Source organism: Sturnira hondurensis, unplaced genomic scaffold, assembly GCF_014824575.4.
Source record: "Sturnira hondurensis isolate 20B ecotype Veracruz unplaced genomic scaffold, ASM1482457v3 Scaffold0015596, whole genome shotgun sequence".
NCBI lineage: Eukaryota > Metazoa > Chordata > Mammalia > Chiroptera > Phyllostomidae > Sturnira > Sturnira hondurensis.
In genome coordinates, this window is record NW_028088227.1 from 25,677,047 (window position 1) to 25,697,611 (window position 20,565).

A 20,565-nucleotide genomic window follows, 5' to 3' on the forward strand; every position below is an offset into this window, starting at 1 on the left:
CGCGCGCGGCGGATTGGGGTCTGCCGGCCCCTCTGCCGTTGCGCAAACCGCCTGGCCGAGCGCGCGCGTGGACGGTCCCAGGGTCCTGCCCCCGCGGCCCCTGCGCTTCCCCTGTCTGGGGTTTACAGCCTCCCCACTGGGGAAGTTCAAAAAGAGGAAATTCCCCGCAGCCGTGAGACAGAAACAGTCCTTGCCAGGTCAATGACTTGGGTTCGTGCCGTTTGTCCCCGGAGGGGAAGCGGGAACCGCAGACGTTCTGAAAGTGCTTTAGAGCCAGCTGGTGGGCGAGGCGGGGTCGCAGGACGCACGTCAACTGAAACAGGAGACGCCGTCGCCGCCACCCTCACGGGCCAGGTGGCGCCTCGGGGACGCGCTGGCCTGTGTGGAGCTCAAGGGCCCCTTTCAGAGCGCACCTGCGGGACCGTGCAGCTCGGCAACCTGTTTTGCTCCCGGTGTTCTCCAGGCCCGCGGAGGGCGGGGCGAGGTCCAGGTCCTCCTCTGTGGCCCCGCCCCCCCAGCCCGGACACCGGGCGGGGGCGAAAGTGGAACCTGGGGGCCACGCCCCGCCGGCTCCCGGAAGCGCTATGGCGCTGGGCCGGCCGCAGTGTCGTGGCATCAAGGGGACTCAGGGACGTATGCCCACTGCCCTCCGCGCCCTCGGGGCTCCCCGCGCGGGCATGGCGCGCAGCCTCTGGAGCTGGCTAGGCAGCTGCCTCCTGGTGTCAGGTAAGGCCCTGCGACCAAGGGTCCGGGCAGGGCGGTCCCGGGGCGCGGGCTCGTCCTCTGCAGGGCTGGCCGCCAGCCCGGGCCCGGATCCTCTGGGGCGTCTTGACAGGTGCGCTTGGGAACCCGAGGGGAGTGCGACGTTGGTTAGTGAAGACCCTAAGGGCCACCCCTGAGCAGACCCGTGGGCCCCCTGGAAGGAACCAGTGCTCGGTAGGCCGCCAGGGCCTCCTACTCAGCGCTCAGCACCCCAACATCTGAATTCTTCTGCCTCAACTCCAAGCTCTGTGGCTTCAAAGTTCCAAATCCAGGGGGTCCTTTCCTGCCACTGTGAGAGGACAGACAGTGTGTCCTCCCCAGCCAGCAGAGCCACACACCAGACCCCAGAACTGTGGGGGGCGGACACTGCCTATTTGATCACAGATGGTGCCATGGGAGAACGGAAGCCCCAGCTCCCCAAGGGCCAGTAGGTGACAGATTCCATAGGCAAAGTCATAAGGCACTGGGGGTTAGGGGTTCAGGGCCGTGCCCAGAGCTGGTTGTTAGAGGTGAGGTCAGGGTGACAAGTCATCTCTCCAGTTGTGAAGGACAGCTCTGAGGTCTGTCCCTGTGTCTCTCTGGCCTTGTGGGAGAGTGGCCAGAGGGGGGATGGGTTACTCCACCTTAGGGCTCAGGAGCCAGCGCATGACGTAGGTCCATGTGCCAGAACATGTAGGTTCGCTTCAACCTGCAGAGGTCCCGACCTTGCGACCATCAGTGAGGTCCAAGCCACTGTCCTCTGCAGCCCCGGGAGATGGCTGGTGATCTGGGGGAAAGACTAGGTTTCTGAGCGAGGCAGAAAGTGACGTGACCTCTAGAGCCAAGATCCAACACTGAATGTGAGGGAAGTCACGAAGACCCTCAGCACCGCCCTCCTCCCACCCCCTGCCCCGGTGCAGAGGGCCGTGGACCCTCCGTCCTCCCTGATGGACGCGTCCTGGCCGCCGGGCACGCTGCCCAGGTGCTCTCCTTCCAGCCACTGCTTCCATGCGGGGTCTTCCGCCTTAGCCAGACCTCAGCCAGGTGCACAGCCAGGCCCTCTCCTCGCCTTCCCCTGCACCACCCTCTGGGGGACATCAGCAGCCCCAGGCCCAGGCTCCCAGCCTCAGGCCTGTGGCTCAGACCCTCATCTCTGCTGGCCGAGCAATGCTGGGCCAGTGACAGTTTGTCATACTCACCCCTCTTCCTTTGCATGTGTTTGACCTTTTCTACTAACACGTCTGAGCGAGGCTTCCATCTCCAGCCCAGATCTGCCTGCAGTGCCTGAGACCCTGTCCTCTCACCGTCCCTGCCATGGCTCACCATCACCCCCAACCTGACGTGGCTAAAATGGGACCCTTGCTCTCCCTGCCCCCGCCTGATGGCCTCAGGTGCCCCACCGAGGAGTGGAGGTCAAGTTCTGCTTCTCCACAGCAAATGTGTCCGAAAGCCCAGGGTTCACGCCTCCGGGAACGTGTCTGCTCACCACCTGTCCACCCTCACACCTTCCTGTCCCCACCCACATGCCCATTTGAGGGCACAGAGCCGTAGGAAACCCAAGTGTTGGGTGTGGTCGTTTTCTTGGGCGGCCTTTTTGAGGAAAAAAGTCAAAAAGAAGTCCCTTTCTTTTTACAGCATTAGGAATGGTCCCTCCTCCTGAGAACGTCAGAATGAATTCAGTTAATTTCAAGAACATTCTAGAATGGGAGCCTCCTGTTTTTCCCAAAGGGAATCTGACTTTCACGGCTCAGTACTTGAGGTGAGTCTGGGGCGTCCTTGGCAGGAAGGTGCCCAAGGATGGTGGCCGGGCTGGTCACTGCGCTGGGCCGCAGGAGGGAGTCTGACGGCCGTCACCCGGGCGGCCGTGATGGCCCACGGGAGCCTCCCCACCGCCGCCCTGTTCCTTTCTCTCTGGGCGGCGCCGCGAACACTCTGCTCTCGGGAAGCAGATGAGTGATTTACTTTGTCCTGTGGCGGCGTGTGGCAGGGCGATCACGGGGATGGCGGCAGATAGGGACATTTTGTCACTCAAGCGTGGAAGTCACCACACAGTGGTGGCCCGGGACAAAGCCAACCTATCAGTGTGTCTTTTAAGAAAATTGTCCCTGGTACCAGGCCCCATTATTAGAAGGGTGTTGCTGAAAGTCAGCCACATGCAGGAGGAAGCTGTCCAAGGAAATGGAGGCCCAGTCAGAGCAACCTTTGTACCCCTAGCCCCTCCAACAGAGCCAAAGGTTCACCCCCATGCTCTGGGCGCCGGAAGTTTGCATGGTGGGTGCCCAGTGCCTCCCTGCCTGTGTCCTGAAGTTGACTGTAAGGGGAAAAGCTCTGTCTTCTGCAAACACTGGGGACTCACAAAGGGAGGGAGAGTGAGGGTCAAAGACGGTCACCACCACGGTGCCCGGACCTCCCAGGGCCCGTCCTGCCTGGTGGTGTCTCTCTGTGCCGGCCCGCCCTAGCAGCCTGCCACCACACACCATAGGCTGGACCGCAGGTGACACACCTTTATGCCAGGTGCAGACAGCAGCAGGCCGCCTGCTTCCAGTGTGACTCTCGTGCAGAGGCAGGCAGACCCAGCGATGGGCAGGAAGAGGCATGGGGCCCGGAGCCCCTTCACCCCACGCCCCGCTCATGCAGCTCTCATTCCACAGCCGCAGCCAAGGCCCGCTGAGTCTGAGAAAACGTGGAGAGAGATGAGCGAGCTTGTCCCGTTGGCTTCTAACGGTTTAGTTCCAGATACTTCCGAGCTACCAGAACATTTCAAAATTCCTAGCATGATACAAAGAACATCCTAATGACCCACATCCAGATCCACCCGTTTTCGAGGCTCCCCACCTCGTGCCCTTTGCCCCTTCACAGCTCCCTGTGTGTTTCCTGCGAGCACGGGTGGTCTCTGCAGCTGCGCGGCCATTTGCGTGCTCGGGTCGCGCTGACACAACCCCCGCCTACTCTACGGCCCCGTCTGCTTCTGGGCACCTGCCCCGGGCCTGAGGGGGCGCGGTTCTGCGGCGGGGCTTTCTCCTGCCCTGTTTCCAGCACTGGCTGCTCTTGTAGCATCGCCTCTGTCCTCTCCCCTCAGTCGCCGCCCTAGCGACCCCACTCCCCTCCCTCCACCTCCCTCCTGGGGCTTCTTTTGGGCAGTCTGTCCCTTGCCCTGGTAGTAGAGGGTTTGGTTTGGACGTGAGGTTTCCCAGCGACATCCCGGTCTCCTGGGTGTGGAAATGCGTAGGACAACAGACTGTGCTGGGGGTGTCCTTGGGGAAGCAGTTTCTTCGAGAAAACTCTCATTAGTCCTCTGGCTCTGCCGCAGCTTTGCTCAGAATCACGCCTGAGTGGTCGCCTGGGGCAGGGGGTGCCAGAGGAGGAGCAGCTCAGAGCGCGTAGGTGTGGTTTTGTAAATAAACAAAGGTTTGTTTATCTAAGCTACTCCTCACCTGAGGACGGGCTAATTGATTTTAGAGGGAAAGGGAGGGAGAGAACCGTCAAAGTGAAACATCAACTGGTTGTCTGTCATAGGCTCCCTGACTGGGGACCAAACCCTCAGTCCAGGCATGTGCCCTGACCAGGAATTGAACCTGTGACCTGTCGATTTACAGGGCAACACTCCAACCCCCTAAGCCACACCGGCCAGGGCTGTAATTGTGCTTTCGATATGGAAACATTAAATGTAAATATGGGGAATGGTCATGGTATTACCTATGTAATAGGGAGGAAAATATTTTGAATGTGATAAAACTACCTAGTAAAAGAGATGTTATGTAGGACAGCTTTGGGAGTGCTCTGTGTTCCAGCCAATGGGTGCATTCGTTTTCGTGAAGGAGGGGTCCCTGGGAGGAAACCCACTTAGGGGACCGGGCCCTGGATTTCCCAGACGGTGGGACATGAGGCGACCACGGGGCTGCTCGATCGTCGCAATGCCCGTGGTGCACTAAGTGGAAGAACCAGGTGGCGAACTACCATGGGCCCACTCGGCTCCCCCTGCTGTTCACAAGAGCTCATCCCAGGTTTCACTGAGAACCCGGTCAGGCGTGCATGGTGCGCGGAGCCTCAGGCTCTGCAGTCAGGCCGACTGAGCTCGGATAGACCAGCGTCTTAAATCGTCCACACCTGTGTGTCACCTGCAAAATCAGGGAATGACACTGATAAAACACGCAGCACCATGCCTGTCACCAGCTGCTCCACAGTGTTAGCCATCAGTGTTTTTATCAGCGCCTTCCTTGTCACCTCTGAGCTTAGCCACAAGGAAGTTGTACTGGGGAACCAGTCAGACAAAGTCCTCACTGTTGGCAAGACAAGAGCCCAGCTCTTCTGGGCTCAGGGGCAGCTAATCACACCTCTCGAGGCTGTGGATGGTGAGGTCGCATGCACCTGCTGTGTGCCCAGACTCCCCTTTTCTTCTTCCACTTCAAGTCCCTGCCTCTCTCAGTCCCATCCTTGGCTTGTGTCAGAGCTGGGGATCGGAGCGCAATGAATTATTCCCCATCTTTCCAGAGTGATTGCAACAGTGGTCACTTATAGGACGTTACTCGAAGTCATTGTAATCGACCAGGGGCGGCTAACCTGTGTCTGCCGATACTGCACAAACCGTGCCCCCGGTCTCGGAACACAGAACACAGTGGCAAGGCGAAAAGCCGTCTTCATCAAGGGCGTCGACCCCTCTGCCCCCTTCCGGAGAGACACGTGCCCACGGGGGGGGGGAGAGTCTCTGAGAAGTTCTGTTGTGAAGACAGACGCCTCTTCATGTTCACCCCAAACCCCTTGGCTGTGGAACGGCCTATTTTTGAAACATCTCAAGGATTATAAGGTGCTGCAGGGCACAGTTTGTGAACCACTCATGGAGGGTGTGTACTGGTCATCACAATGGGTGACGAAGAATTTGCATGGCTTTTCCCTCCCCGCCCCCTCCCCAGCAGCAGGGCGCACGGGCTCCGGCCCCAGTGGCAGCTCTGACAGTGTCCTCTCGCTGGCTTCGCAGTTACAGGAAATTCCAGGACGTGTGTGCCAGCACCGCCCTGACTCAGTGTGACTTCTCCGGGCTTTCCAAGTACGGCAACCACACCTTGAGAGTCAGGGCGGAACGGGCGGACGAGCACTCCCAGTGGGTGACCCTCATCTTCTGCCCTGTGGATGACAGTAAGTCCCCCTGTTTTCCATCCCCTCGTGGTGTCCTCCTCGTGCCTCTGTGTTTCCCCGCGGGCTGGCCTGTCAGCAGGAAGTCACCGAGTGCCTGCCGAGCAGAGGATGGGCTTGTGCAGGGAGCTGAGGGACTCTGTAACAGAGGGGTGTGGCCTTCCAGAAGTTTGTTGGGGAGACAGGACAGGATATCAGTAAGTGAGGGAGTTCGGTATAAATGTAGTAACTGTAACGCCGCAGGGTGAGAGAGACTCGGGGCCAGCACCGTGTACAAGATCTGCGCTGCTCAGCCACGGGGGTGCCCCCTGGGAAACGCATCAGTGGTGGGTCACCATGCAGCCATCTCGGGCACTGAGACAGACCCGGGTGGGACAGCCTGCTGCTCACCTAGGCCGTGCGCTCCAGCCCCATGCACGGCCCGTCCCCGCGCTGCGTGCCGCCGGCCTGTGTAGCGCAGTCGTATCTGTGTGTCGAAGGGCAAAACCCTTTGGTAGACCAACCGGTTTGCACAGTTGACATTTTGGAGATGTGATTTCTGATCATCGCTTTGCTTTGTTCTCGTGTTTGTTCGCAGCTGACATTGGACCTCCTGGAATACACGTAGAAGCAGTTGCTGATTCTCTCCACATCCGTTTCTCAGCCCCCAGAATTGAGAAGGAGCACGAAACCTGGACCATGAGGAACATCTACGACTCGTGGGTCTACAATGTGCAGTATTGGAAGAACGGCTCCGACGAGAAGGTGAGCGAGGCACGCCCCATGCGTCTCGGCTGTGGCTCCCTGTCCTCTGCTCAGGGCTGGTCCAAGGCCGTGACCAGGGAGGGAGGGGGTCGGCGGGCCACGTAGTCAGGGTCGTGCAAGGTGGTGGCAGCTTGAGGTCCAGAGGGCCTGAGGCCTCGTCTTCTGAGCGCCCGAAAAACCCAGTCTGAAGGCTGATCAGCGTCCCTGCCTCGCGCTTCCCAGGCCTGAGGGAACAGGCAGAGCAGCCTCCCAGGGCGGCGTTCTGCCTGTCACGCAGGCCTGGCTTCTGAGAAGGGAAGTTGCAGGAGGAGGCAGAGCTGACTCAGCGAGTGGCTGGGGGACTCGGAATCAGCTGAGTCAGGTGATCGGCTGAATGACTCCAGTTTCCCAGCAGCAACCCTAAGCCCCCCGAACCCCATGAGTCAGATCCGTGGTCAGGCAGCCCCTCCCCCATTGCTGGATGAACAGTGTTTCCTTTTCCCTGTTGGGGCTGCTTTTCCGAATTGCTCTCCTCCTTTTCGGGGGACGGCTCCTCCTTTTCGGGGGACGGCTCCTTCCAACACGGGGGCTGGGGATGCAGAGACCTGCTGGAACGCTGCCTCAGCTTCCTCGTGTCTGCAAAGTGGGCTAATAACCTGCTTCATTAATAACTGGGGGATGGCCTTCTCCACAGGCTTGCTGGGGAGTTCGATGACGTCATGAAGAAATAAACTTGACGCGTTGCCCAGTAAGCGTGGTCAGCAGGTGGGGCCTCTGCCCTGCCCTCACGCAGGCATGGGAAGGTCATTTTCGTTCCCCCCGGGACAGGTCCTGCTCTTACTCTTAGTGGGTCGGAGCTGAGTGTCATCTGTGGCCCTGACTGACACACACGTGTTATGTGCGCTGAGTTCCATCTACGTTTTCTCCTCCACGTCAGAACACTGGTTTTCATCACCCGCTTCTCAAGCGTTTTGGAGGGAGCGGTCGCCCCCAGGCACCGTCCTAGGACGACACAGCTGAATCTGCACGCGCACACTGCAGAGCCCCCACAAAATGTCACGTTCACTCCCCCCCCAGAAAATGCTCCACTGAATGATACAAGATGTCCGCCTTCTTCACAGAATCGAGGGAGCGGCCTGTAGTTCGGACCCCAGGAAAAGTGTGTCTAGAGAGCAACACAGAACGATACGCTTTATGGCCGCTCGTCAGATGCGGGTGTCTCTGCTCCGCTCTGAGATGCAGAACTAAGACCGGCGAGTGGTCCAGGATGCAGAACTAAGACAGGCTGACTGCTCAGCCTGTCTCCTGAGCCTGTCACCTGCTGGAGGAGGAGTGTGCAGCAGGCTCTGATTTAAGGGCTGAGTCCACAGCCAGCGGCCCGAGGGCCTCCGGGTGTCTGTTCAGCTTCTTATCTTGAACACGCCCACAGGACAGGCGTCTGGTCACCTGTGTGTCCCACTCCTGGGCCTTTGACGTGCCGCGCCTGCAATGTCACTAAGACTGGTTTATATGGGCTATCGACTGAATATTTGGGCCCCACCCCAGATTCCTGTGTTGCACGAAATCCCTAATGTGATGGTCATAGGAGGTGGGCCTTCGGGCAGGAGTGAGGTCACGAAGGCCAAGCCCCCACGAGGGAGATTCCTGCGTGTAATAAAAGAGACCTCGTCTCATGAGGACACATCGAGGAGATGGGCAGCTAGGAAGCAGGAAGTGGCCCTCAGCAGACCTTGGTCTTGGACGTCCAGCCTCATGGTTTGGAAGCCGCCGCCCTGGGGTGTCCTGCTCTAGCAGCCGGAAGGGACTCAGACAACGCAGCTCTCTTTGAGAAGGCCAGGGCTTCCCAGTGGACTCCTGCCTGGTTAGGGCCCTAAACTAATAGCGGAAAAGGCTTTTAGAAATTCTGTTGCTTCCCAATGGGAGAAAGCGAGAAGANCAGCAGACCTTGGTCTTGGACGTCCAGCCTCATGGTTTGGAAGCCGCCGCCCTGGGGTGTCCTGCTCTAGCAGCCGGAAGAGACTCAGACAACGCAGCTCTCTTTGAGAAGGCCAGGGCTTCCCAGTGGACTCCTGCCTGGTTAGGGCCCTAAACTAATAGCGGAAAAGGCTTTTAGAAATTCTGTTGCTTCTCAATGGGAGAAAGCGAGAAGATCAAACCAGAAGCCAGGGAAGGCTGAGAAACACGGCAAGCGAGAGGGCACCTCGGAGTGGCCTTCCCCCGGCCTTCCCCTGGCCGCTCTGCGTGCGGCCTGTGAAAAGAGAGCGCTGGAAGGTTTCGGCGGGTTCGGATTTCCGGACCTGCAAGACTGGGGTTCGGGGGTCATTTCTGTTTCTCATTATCGGAGGGCCTGCCACGCCCTTTATGCATTCAGTCTGCCTGATCCAGCGCTTGCCCGCAGTGAATTTAGCTTCTCACACGAGAAACGAGTATCAACAAGAGGGTGACAAACCCTATCATCAGTCGTGATATCTTATATCAGATTAAGGGAGTCAGGGAGGCCTCGCCCCCCGGGGGCAGGTGTGGCGTGTGCCCTCCAGGTGAGGCGGCCGCTGGGGGAGGGCAGCCCAGGTGCCCAAGGGGAGGAGAGATTCGGGGGAGACCCCAGGCAGCCAGCGTCAGAAACACGCCCTTGGCTTAGAAAGGAGACGACAGTGGGTCCCACAGTAGCCGACCAGAGGCTCCGGGGCTCGGGCTGCTGCACGGAAACGCCACAGACCGGGCCGCCGGGATCCTGAGCGTGTCGGCTCAAGGTTCCGGAGGCCCGGAGGCCAAGACCAGGGTGTGGCAGGGCCATCCCCGGAAGCTGGGGGTCTCTGTCCCTTGCGCCTCTCCCAGCTCCCGGCAGGGCTGGCAGCCTGGGCTCCAGGGCTTGTGGGAGCATTGCCCTGACCACTGCCCCGTGGCTACACCGGACCTTCCCTGTGCGTCTGTGTCAAAGCTCTTCTTTCCATAAGGACACCAGTCAGGCGAGGGAGGGAGTCAATGTATGCAACTCGAGTATCTGTTTAAAAAGGGGAGCGGGGCGGTTCGCATGCCCTTTAACCTGGGGAATGCTGGGGAGGGGCTGTTTGTGAGGGCCACAGTCGGCCCCGCCCGTCCCTCAGAGTGGGTCCCTGACACGACCCGGGAGACAGGGACCCGGCTCTTCCATCCTCCTCCTTTGAGCCTGAAGTCAAGAGAGCAGTCGGAACGTCCCGGGGCGGGGGGGACAAGGAGGGGAATGAGGGTGTCCCTTCACTATGGAGCCATGTCCTTATTTTTGTCTTTGTCACTAGCACACAGTTGCTTGTCAGCGTGACTTCGAGGTCGTGGGAAACCTGGAGCCCTGGACGACGTACTGTGTTCGCGTCCAGGGGTTTCTTCTCGATCAGAACAAGGCCGGGGAGTGGAGCGAGCCTGTCTGCGAGCAGACCTCCAGTGCCGGTGAGTCGGGACGGGTGGCCCGCGGCTCCGCTAGGGCTCGGCTAGGGTGTGGTACGCAGCTTCCTGGGCCCCTGGGCCTGCGAGGCTCGGGAGGCCCCGCAGACGTCGCCCGCCCAGCTCGACCCCGCCCAGGGCAGCCCTGACCCACAGGCCTTGTGCTGGGCAGAGACCAGCACCTCGAGAGGCAGTGCACTCACTCTTGGCGTGAAGGGACGAACAGAGGCCTTCTCCCGTCTGGGGCGCTGAGGTCGGCCTCCTGCGCTCTGCTCAGCCCGTCCCCTGAGCCAAGTTTCATCCGCCCCCACAGCCTCCAGCAAAGGCTGCCCGTCTCCAGTTCCTTTGGACACGTGATGGGAAGGGGTAGGTTCCGGAACCCAGCCACTCCAGCAGGCCGGGTTGGGGTCAGGGGCCGTTGTGAGGTGGGTGCCAGGACCTCTGCACTGAGACCAGCAGGGAGCCTCCATGGTTGTCGTTTCTTAAGGAAAACAGGGAGGAAAGGAGGGTGGCAGGCAGGTCCCTGTAAGCCTGGGCCCTGAGCGTGTTCCCACATAGACACAGCCCAGTTGCAGCCAAGGTGATGAATTCGCAGCCAGACGTCTGCGCGCCTGGGCCTTGTATTACGCAGAGGCCTTGTCAGAGGGTCAGCTGGCTCAGGCCGTGGGAGGGCGAGGGCAGGCCTGTGCCTCCTGCCTGTTTTCACTTACCGAGGCCCTTCCGGGAGCAAGGCACGGAGCTGGGGCCTCAGAAATGCAGGGGAAGGGGACAGAATCCCCCCAGAGAGGCCCCGGCCCTAACCTCACCGGCCCTGTGCCTGGGCAGATCCGAGGAAACTGCAGTGCTGCGTTCGCATCAATTCCTCGTGTCAGCGCAGCCAGCTCTTCCTGAGCGCCGGTTCTGTCCCTAGGCTTAGTTCCCGTCCGAGTTCGCTTTGTCCCTCCCCCCGACCGGCTGGGGGAGCTTCGGGCCCCTCGCCCGTGCGTCCAGGCTGCTCTTGCTCCAAGACACACACCCCTTCACACCTGCCAGCTGCTCACTGGTCCTTGCAAATGTGGTGCATGGTTACACAAGCTGCTTTGTTTCATTGTCCCCAACATGGTTGTGAAAGACTTTGGCGAATACAGGCTGAAACCCACACCCCGGGTCAAGTGCAGCGTTGTGCACCTGGGCTGCGTGTTTTAGGGTCGTTGTGCTTCACCAGGATGGCATTTCCCCCTCGGGGAAGCCGCCCTGGGGACCAGCATGCTTAGCGTGGTTGCTCTTTCCACACCTTTTTGGAGGATTAGCAGAGCCAGCCCACAGCATGCCATAATTTACCAACAAGGAACTCAGTCCAAAAAAGAAAAGGCAGCCACTTGGAGCAAATTTCCTTTTTTTTTTTTTTTACGTTTTTTTGTTGTTGTTGAAGATTATTTATTTATTTATTTGTAGATCAAGGGGCAGGGAGGGAGAGAGGGAGAGGAACCTGGCAGGAATCAGGTGCCTCTCCCCCACCCCCTTCCAGGAGCCTGGCCCAAAACCCATGTGCCCTGACCGGGGATTGAACCACTGACCTTTCAGTTCACAGGCCAGTGCTCAGTCCACTGCACCACACCAGGCAGCTCTCGGAGCTGATTTCTTTTTGGTGTCCTGATGTCGTTATTTTTAGTTATCACCCTTACCTCTTTCAAGGGTATGCAAATGACCACTTACTGATCCCCTCTGGAAGGTTTGTATTTTTTCCGCAGATCAGCCTCGGCCTTACAGGCTGTAGCGCCCGTGTCTCTTTGTTTGTGGGTTTCCACCCTCTTCTCTCGTGAGCACTCAGACCATGTGCCTGAGCCAGGGGTCTGCCCCTGCCTGAGCACGGCCTACAGTGTGGTCAGAGCTGCTCTGTGTTCACTGCACCTGGTTTCTCGGGACCGTGAGGCCTCCTGGAAAGTGAAAGGTCTTGGCTGTCTCTCTGGAGGGGACTCTGCTCACCCTGCTGCCTCCTGTTGTCCCCAGTCCGGGCTGAGGTCCAAGGTCAGTGGCTGAGTGGACCCACCTGAGCCTCCCTCTGTGGCGTGAGCTGGCGGAGCCTCTCGGCAGCGCCTTTAGGCAGCAAACGCCTGCTCCACCGTGTGCACACTGCAGGCTGTGTGTCCATAGACCTTCTCTGCGTCTTCCGCCCTCACTGTGCTGCTTTCGAGAGTCCTTTGTGCTTGAACCTGAGTCCCCTCCCTGGGGCCCCCTGCTGCTCCGTTCACTACAACCCCCGACCTTGGAATCATCCCTCTCTCCCTGCCATCTGCTGCTGGATGCTGGGGGCGGGGGGCGGGGGCTCAGTGCACCCAGCACAGAGCGCGGCCTGAGTGCGTGTTAGACGCTGCCACTGTCACTGATGACGATAGTGAAGTGACATTTTAGGGATTCCCCAGGTTTATGTCATGAAACTTGGCATGAGCCATACAGTGTGACCAAACAGAGCAATTTCTCAAATATCTTGGGACCAGAAGTGATCCCCTATGCACTGATGAAAACCAAACGTTTTGTAAAAGAAAAGGAAAAGTCGGACTCGTTGAAGACTGGCTTGTGTCAGACATCTCCTTAGGGTTGTTTAAACATGGTTATCTCATTGAACCTCCCGGCACGTGTGCGGGAGGGCCTCGTGGGGGTCTTCTCTCCTGCAGACGGGAGCAGGAAGGCTGGGGCGGGGGGGGGGGTGCCCGCCCAGAGTCACTCGCCGGTAAGCGGCAGAGCACAGGCCGCCTGTGCTGCGGTGCCCACCTGCAGGTTGGTCTGGCAGGTGGGCCAGGGCACGATGTCCCTGTGGACAAAAGGAAGAGTCAGGTGGCGGCAGCTGGAACCAACAAGGTCGAGAGCTTTGCGGAGAGGGTGTTGGTGAGGAGACTCCCACGACCCTCGGCCTGCGTGAAGTAGTGCCCTCTCTCTCGTCCCTCTTCTCCCTCGGGGTCAGTCACAAACGAGTCCTTTGGATTTTGTCACCATCTACCAGGTGTGCCTGTGGGCTGTCCTCATCTGAGATGCTGTTTTTCCCAGCTGGGGACATGAGGGGCCCAAGCCTTGCTCTTCGGGGCTGGTCAAAGGGCCAGGTGGCCCAGCGGCCCGTCAGTGCGTAAGGGGTGACGCTGGGGCGGTGCCAAGTTGGAGGGCTGTCGAAACACTGGAAGGAAGGACAGGTGGGCGTGTGGGATCCCGGAACCCCCGCCAGGGGCTGGCATGTCTGATCCCAAGTGCGAGTCCTGTTGTGCAGAAGGGACTGGGGGCCGCGCCAGCCAGCCCTCCTGCTGTGTGACCCCGCATCCACCAAGAAACTCATGTTTGCACTGAAAGTGGGGCTGGGAAGCACCACCCCTGGACCACGGTGGGTGGAACAAGAGTTCACCAGGGACCTGGGGCGCGGGGCCCTCTGACCTCAGCCAGGGCACGAGGTGGGCAAACAGAATACCTGCCCCTGGCCAGGTGTTTAGGGGGCGCTGGGAGCCACGCCCCATGGGTCGGGGCGTGCGAGCAGAGCTGCAGGAACACCCACTGTCTCCGAGATGGACACCCCCCCAGCAGTCCCCTGAGTGACTTGCTGCAGAAGGTCAGGGCTCCTCCTTGCCCCACTCAGCGCCAGAGGCTTGGGACTCGATCCAGAGGATGCTGCTGGCTTCAGGGGTCGGGCGCAGAGAGGGCAGGTGGCCAGGGCAGCAGGGGAGGGCCCGGGGCGGAGCCAGGGCCACGCGGGACCGTGGTGGCCTCCTGGGCAGATCCCGTCAGAGGTAAGGCCAGATGCCGCTGAAGTGGCAGAAGCAGGTCTGTTCGGTGGGCGAGTCGGGAGGGGACTTTGCTGACAGGGGTCAGGAAGGAAGTGACAGATAATAACAGGCAGAAACAGGTCCCTCGGTGTCCGTGCCAGGAGGCCACCTGTCCCACGCTGACGTGCTCATCCTGTCAGGCTGCCCCCTGGGGGGACGGAGACTGGCCAGGTGATGGTGACGTGGTGAAGGGCTGACTCTGGATCCGGGAGGAGACACTCCTGGGTGCAGGCGGGACCCTCAGCTCAGAGGGCAGAGGAAGGAGCCCCCGCTTTCCGCGGTAAACCCTCCCAGAGCCCAAGCAGCACGTGGGAGGCCCCTGGGCAGCCTCGACTGCCAAGACAGGCACGGGCGGCCTCGGGCGGCTAGGAGCCAGCGGAAGAGTGGGTCTGGGGGTGGAGGTGGGGACAGGGGCCTGGGGAGCGTGCTCTCAGTTTTCAGACGTCGAGGCGCAGCTGTGCAATGGGCTCTGGGGCCCCGGGAGAGGGGGCTGTCCCTGATGGGGCTCCGTGCTGCCCGAGAGCAGGGACAGGGTCCGAGTCCTTGCTCATTATTCTCTGTGTGAGTGTGCAAGTGTGCCAGCAGCCGGCTTCGAGGAAGATCAGAGGGGGCTGGGCTTGTCTGAAGCTCTGGGTCCTCCAACGCCTGCTGGCCAGTTGAGGGGGTGGGGGGCTCTGTTCCCAGACCTCCCTGCACCCAGGTGGTGAGGACATCGTGAGGTCATGGCTGGTTAAGGACAGGAAGGTGACGCACAGTTCTCCCTGCAGAAACAGCCCCCTCCTGGATCGTGGTGGCCGCCGTGCTGGGGGCCGCGGTGTGTGCCACCTGCCTGCTGCTGCTGGGCTGCTCCGCCCTGCTATGGTGCGTCTACAAGAGGACCAAGCACATCTTCTCCCACGGGAATGCGCTCCCGCAGCACCTGAAGGAGGTAGGTGGCGGGGAGCCGGGTGGAGGGGAAACCACGACCAGCTGGAGCTCCCCCCATCCCCGAGTCAGGGCTGCCTTGGCCAGGCCGGCGTGTTTTCCTGGAGGAAGACACACATCTGCCTGCTGGGCCGCTCCTGGGGCCTGTGCCCAGCCAGCCTGGAGGTGTGTTCCCAAGGCTGCCCCTCCAACCTGGATGCGCTAGGGGGCCCCCCTTTTGCTCTCATTCCCCAGGACACAGATGCAGAGACAGACACTTGCATCAGGAGGCGTAGTGAGAATAGCCCTCTAAGGGCAGAGGGTAGAAGTGGGGGCAGAAGTGGGTGGGGTGCAGTCCCAGCTGAGGCCTCTGCCCACCCCAGGTGCCGGGGAGCTGGGTGGCTCTTGAGAGACGTCCCAAGCTAAGGCCAGAGGGTGCTCATTTGTTGAACAAGCGAGCTCATTTGTTCTTTTATGGCTTATCTCACCTAATTTCCACCTGTGCGGCGGCAGGTGTCCGAGACCCCTCCCCTGTCAGGACTGAGTGACCTGCACTGTGTGTCCGTCCGTCTGTCCGCCCACTGCTACACACTTGGGCAGTTTTCCCCGGGCTGTGGTGACAGATGGGGGGTGGGGGGCATGGGTGTGCGAGTGTCTCTGAGGCCCAGCCTGCAGGTCTCCCGGGTGGCTCCCTGGACATGGAATTGCTGGCCCCTTGGTCACCACAGGTTTAACTGTGAGGACCCCCACATGTTCTTGTTGCGTTCTTCAAAACAGCGTGCTCAGCGGGAGCTCGCGCGCAGCCTTTGCCAGCCCGGGACGAGAAGTGGGGAAGTGTAATGACGCACTTCCTTCCTTCCTCCCTTCCTCCTGCAGTTTCTGAGCCAGCCGCATCACAACAGGCTGCTCTTCGTCTCCTTCCCCCGCTCCGAGGACAGCGAAGTCTTCGACAAACTGAGTGTCGTTGCCGAGCTCCCCAAAGGCGGCGGGCAGGATGCTGGGGACGTCTGCAGCCTCGGGCCGCCATCGGGCTGGGACCCGCCCGCCACCTAGTCCCCGAGGAGGGGCAGCTCCTGCATCTCAGCCACCTCGGAGGGTGATCGGAGTGGCCATTGGGGCCCAGACTCCCCGAGCCAGGCCCAGTCTGGAACCTGGGACCCAGGGCTGTGTCCAAACAGCGGGGCACTGGTCTCAAAAGGCTCACTTGGCCGGAGGACTCCGTCTAGGAACCGGCTGCCTGGCAAAGGCCTCGCCCACCAAGGCTGTCGTTTTGGCCTGTCAGGCTCGCTGTCCGAAAGAAAGAACAGTTTTCATTGTGAGATCTGAACATACTTACAGTGAGTAGTGAAAACGGGCTATGATGTCACCCCGCCGGCCGGCCCGCAACCCCAGAAACCCGCTGTGCAGAGTGGGGGCTTTGTTTTTCTCCCTGTCCACGTGGAGTACAGCGCTGGCCTCCATTAAAGTTTTATTCTCCGCCCCTCGTGTGTTCATGACGTTGCATTTGCAGGCTGTTTGGTGCCAGGCAAGGCTCTTGCGAGCTGTTGTCAATGTGCGTTTGCCCGGTGGGAGTCCCGCAGTCCCTGCCCGCTGTCTGTGAGCTGGGAGCCAGGGCGGGGCGGGGGCCTGGCCGCACCTGGGAGCTCCCAGTGCAGGAAGGTGGGAGAACGGAAGGGCCCTGGGCTTTGAACTCCACCTTGGACCGTCCCCAGCCTGTGGCCAGTCAGTCTCCTCCTCCGCGCAGACGGACAGACGGACATGGGGATGGAAAGACCTGAGGGTGAGCATCTCCACTGAAGACACCCACCCCAGTGCCCCCACCCTTCATTCACCCCATAAAGTGCTGCTTGCCTCCAACAGAATCTCACAATATGACTTTAACTCACAAACTTAACAAACATCCCGCTCTCTCTGCCAGATGGCTCCGTGACGCGTATTTGTCAAAGGCACCCGCCCAAATAGGAAAGCCACTTGTTGACATAACATTTTATAAATGGAGCCTCATGGGGGGAAGATCAGGAGTTTGTGGACCTTTCTTGTGTTCATTTTCCAGTTCAGTATTTTAAAATTATTTTCAATAACATTGTGAGGGTGTGACCACCGTATTTTCGGTTCTCAGGCCCCTTCCTCTGGTTGGGGCTGGTCTGAGCCCCGGGAGAAACTGGTTCTGTCCCTCCCTGGGGCTCCGCCTGCTGATGAGTGACAAGGGCCCGTGGGTGCAGCTCAGGCGGAAGAAAAGGCAGGGTCCCGCCGGTTGTCCTATGCCCGCCACAGGCCCTCGGCGGCCCTTTTCCCGAACTCAAGCCTGCGCCCCTTCATCTGTCCGAGGGATGCTAACCCTGACGATGAGCCTCCCCACACCCTCTCTGCCGTGCTGTAGGCACAGAGCCAGGGCCTGGCTCACGGGACGCCCCCTCCAGCGCTCCCAGAGATTCTGCGAGCCCCCGTGTCACGCTGGGGCCCTCCCGCACTCCCCTCACCCTGTCGGTTTCCAGAGTTTGAACAAGAACCCGGGCCGGCTGGCAAGAAGATGGAGTGGCGGGAATTCTGCGGTCCTGGGACCCCACCCAGCCTGACGCTGGGAGGCCTCACCTGTGTGGCTCCCTAGCAGAGAAGGTGACTGAGCGCCTTCCCTCCGGAGGCGGTCGTCCCGGAGGGCTCCGCAGAAACGGGTGAAGCCCGAGATTGGCTGGCTGGAGGCCGGGGGTGAGCAGCATCCTGCCTAGAATGGGAGACACGTCCGGGAGACGGGGGGCGGGTGGCAAGAAGTGCTCGGGTCCTGCTGGCCCAGGAGGCAGCGGCTGAGCCCCTGCCCCACCCTGCTGGGGAGGACAGGGGTTTTGTGTTGTGGGGACGGAACCAGAGGCGTCTTGGGGACCAAGGCCTCTGTTCATCTCCACCCTGCACGGGCCACAACTCGGCTGAACGTTGGTTTCGATCTGAAAACAGGTGCCCTGCAAATTCACTGTCCTAGTAACTGTTAATGTCTTGACCGCCTCTTTAGTGCAAAATCTGCCCATGTCTCTGGCGTGATGAATAGCAGGGGACACGTGTATCACCTGGCCACAAGCCGCAGGCAGTCTCCGTGAGAGGGAGGCCTCGCTTCAACGTCCACATCCCGCAGTGGGGCAGTGCAGGCCACCTCCCTGCCCCTCTGATGACGTCAACGCTATCAACTAAATAAAATGCTGGACGTTATGTCTGCAAAGCAATGTTCTGCGTGTGTCCTAGCAAGGAAGGAAGGGATATTCAGGGGCCTAACCCTAGACAAGCCGGTCGAGTGTCCCCTTTCCCCTTGAGGGCATTTGACAAACCCTGTAGATCTCAGCCATTCCCAAGGGTCAGGGGGCAGGAGACAGAGCTGGGGACTCACCCAGGGCGGGGTGTGAAGGGGACACGTCCCCATGAGTCTGAAACCCCAGAGAGTCCTGCTTCCATGTGCGGCTGAGGCAGCAGGCAAGGACACCCGCCCTGCCCCTGTGTGAGTTTCCTGGGGCTGCGGGGACCGAGGGGCGCAATCCAGCAACTTTGAACAACGGAAACGCGTCCTCTCGCGTCCTGGAGGCCAGGAGTCTGAAGTTGGCGGCAGCAGGCCGCATCCGGGCGCCTGAGGAGCCTTCAGAGGGGCGGGACCATGCTCCTGGTCTGCTCCAAAGGCCTCGCCCCCCCCCCCCCCCCCGCGGCGGCGGCACCACTGCAGCCTCTGCCACAGTCTCCTCGTTGCCACCCCTGCCCTGTGTCTAGTCTCCCTCAGCCTCTCTGATGAGGACACTTGTGGGTGCATTTCAGGGTGTCTCCCCCACCCCCCCGGACTCCTCCCCAACCCTGATAATCCAGAACAATCCCCTTCCTCGGGATCCCTAATTTCATCACATCTGCAAAGACCCTTTTTTCAAATAAGGTCACATTCACGGGTGCCCGGTACCTTTGGGGCCATTCTTCACCCTGCTCCATACCCCTGGCCAGGACCAGAAGGAAGCCTTTTTGGTTTTGAATTTGCTTCCTGAGTAAAGGGGCAAAACAGATCTTTTCTGAGAATTCATCCCAAGGAGCAGGTCCCCAGATCACTCCACTTGGGTGGCTAAATAAAACCTCAGGGTGAGCTGTTTGGGAACCACAGGGCCCAAAACCAAGTGAGAGCCGGCAGAAACCACCCGCTGCTGAGTCAGGCCCTCGAGGACTCCAGATGTCACTAGAAACAGCCAGAGGTCCCACGCAGGCGCACTGCTCCCAGTTTCGTCCTCGGAGATGGCATCTCCAACGTCTGCAGAGCACAGAGGCTGCCTTCTTCAGTGCCACGGTGGCCGAGCAGGAAACCCTGATCTCATCGGCTTTTAAGACAAAGACCCTTCTCATCTTCAAGGGGCTGGAGATCAGCCACGGTTCTCTCCTAATCTTCATGACCTCTTCCTTCCCGAATGCCTGCTGAAGGATGTGCCACTCAGGGATGGAAATACAACTGCCCCACCCCAGTGACCAGAGAGGAGGGGTGGGAGATAACAGGGGAGAAAGCCCGGGGAGGGTCAAGTCAAGGAACGTGTAGAAAGGACCCAGGGACAAAGACAACGGGGGCGGGGGGGCTGAATGTGGTGGGTGGGGGGTGGGGCAGGGGAGAGTAACGGGGACGACTGTAATTGCACAACAATAGAAAAACTTAAAAATAAAAGAGAAATCCAACTCCCACAATAGTTCTCGAAGCTTCTCCAAGCTTGGACATGGAGCTAGTCCCTTCTGCTTCTCTGGCCAAAGACGTGGAGAAACCCAGTGTCACCAGAGTTCGGAGTGTCTGTGCCTGGGGAGAAGTGCACGAACCTAGCAGCAGGAGGGGTGGGTAATTCTCTCACAAGGAAGGGAGAGACTAATTGGGAGGGATAATTACAATCTACCGCACACAAAGAAATGATCAAACAGTTTTGGAGGAGGGGCAAATAGACCCTGAGGGATGACACAGTATAGCCACTGAAATTTAAAAGTCAGAGGAGGGTCTCACAGCAGACGAGACACAGTGACAGAGAGAAGGAGTGAAAGGAGTGAAGGAGGAGCACCGTCGTCGGGGGTCTCCGGAGGGACAGAACCGAGAAGGTGTGTGCGTGAGCCTGTGAGCGTGGAGAGAAAACCTCACCTCACTGTGGGGAGCCAGCTCACCCCACCCCGGGGGCTGGCAAGCCCCACGGAACGGAACGCTGACAGGTCAGAAATGCCTCCACGCTTCGGCAGAGTCCACAGCAGTCTGGAGGCAAAATCCTCTCCTCCTCAGGAGACCTCGGTCTGTCTGCTCTCGGGGCCGTCAACTGATCAGAGGAGGCCCACCTGCCCACAGCGCGAGGGCCGTCCGCTTTACTCGAAGCCTTCAGACTTCAGCGTTCGTCTCATCTAGAACAGTGCTCACAGCAACACTCAGACTGGGTGATGGGCCAACCCCTCGGTTACTGTGGCCTTGCCACAGTGGCGGGTAAAAGTCGTTCCCAAGGGAGCGGTGCAGAGCAATGTGAAGATGGAGACTATGAAGGTCGAGGGAGGAGACCCACGAGTGACTGAGTGAGATGATCTCACAGACGTCCCACCAGAGTCCCTGGGGAAGGGCGGAGGGAGGGCCCATCAGTACCGGCGTACCTCCTTTCACTGTGCGTCCCAGGTGCTGCTGGTGTTTTAGGGCCTGAAGGCCCCGCCGCAGATAAGGGTTATGACTCATGGAGGACTCAGAAGTTGCTCAGCAGGTGTAGCAACAAAGTAACTTTCGTCAAGGCGGATGCATTGTTTTCTTAGACACAATGTATTTTGCTGTGTATAGGGCGCACCCACATTTCTGTGTGCATTATGCCCAGGACTGTGCCCATGATGCCCGTTATTATACCCATGGAATGTA

The 20,565-nt window shown here is 59.8% G+C and overlaps 1 protein-coding gene across 2 annotated transcripts; it reads left to right on the top strand.

Moving 5' to 3' along the window:
* Positions 1–487: 487 nt before the first annotated feature.
* Positions 488–16,180, top strand: IL10RB (interleukin 10 receptor subunit beta). Of its 2 annotated transcripts, XM_037065280.1 has the most exons (7): positions 489–726; positions 2,377–2,500; positions 5,717–5,874; positions 6,449–6,615; positions 9,870–10,017; positions 14,564–14,724; positions 15,576–16,180. In XM_037065280.1, the coding sequence occupies exons 1-7, from the start codon at positions 585–587 to the stop codon at positions 15,750–15,752; spliced, it is 1,077 nt and encodes a 358-aa protein (XP_036921175.1). In that variant the 5' UTR covers positions 489–584; the 3' UTR covers positions 15,753–16,180. The 2 variants fall into 2 exon arrangements, with proteins under 2 accessions (XP_036921176.1, XP_036921175.1); XM_037065281.1 differs by lacking the exon at positions 14,564–14,724 and having other exon boundaries at positions 488–726.
* Positions 16,181–20,565: the final 4,385 nt, after the last annotated feature.

Bases quoted from the DNA above. Each gene is read 5' to 3' on its own strand.
- IL10RB (XM_037065280.1), top strand. From the start codon at position 585: ATGGCGCTGGGCCGGCCGCAGTGTCGTGGCATCAAGGGGACTCAGGGA. The intron at 727-2,376 runs GTAAGGCCCTGC...TTCTTTTTACAG, and splicing joins CAGCTGCCTCCTGGTGTCAG to CATTAGGAATGGTCCCTCCT. The intron at 10,018-14,563 runs GTGAGTCGGGAC...TTCTCCCTGCAG, and splicing joins CGAGCAGACCTCCAGTGCCG to AAACAGCCCCCTCCTGGATC.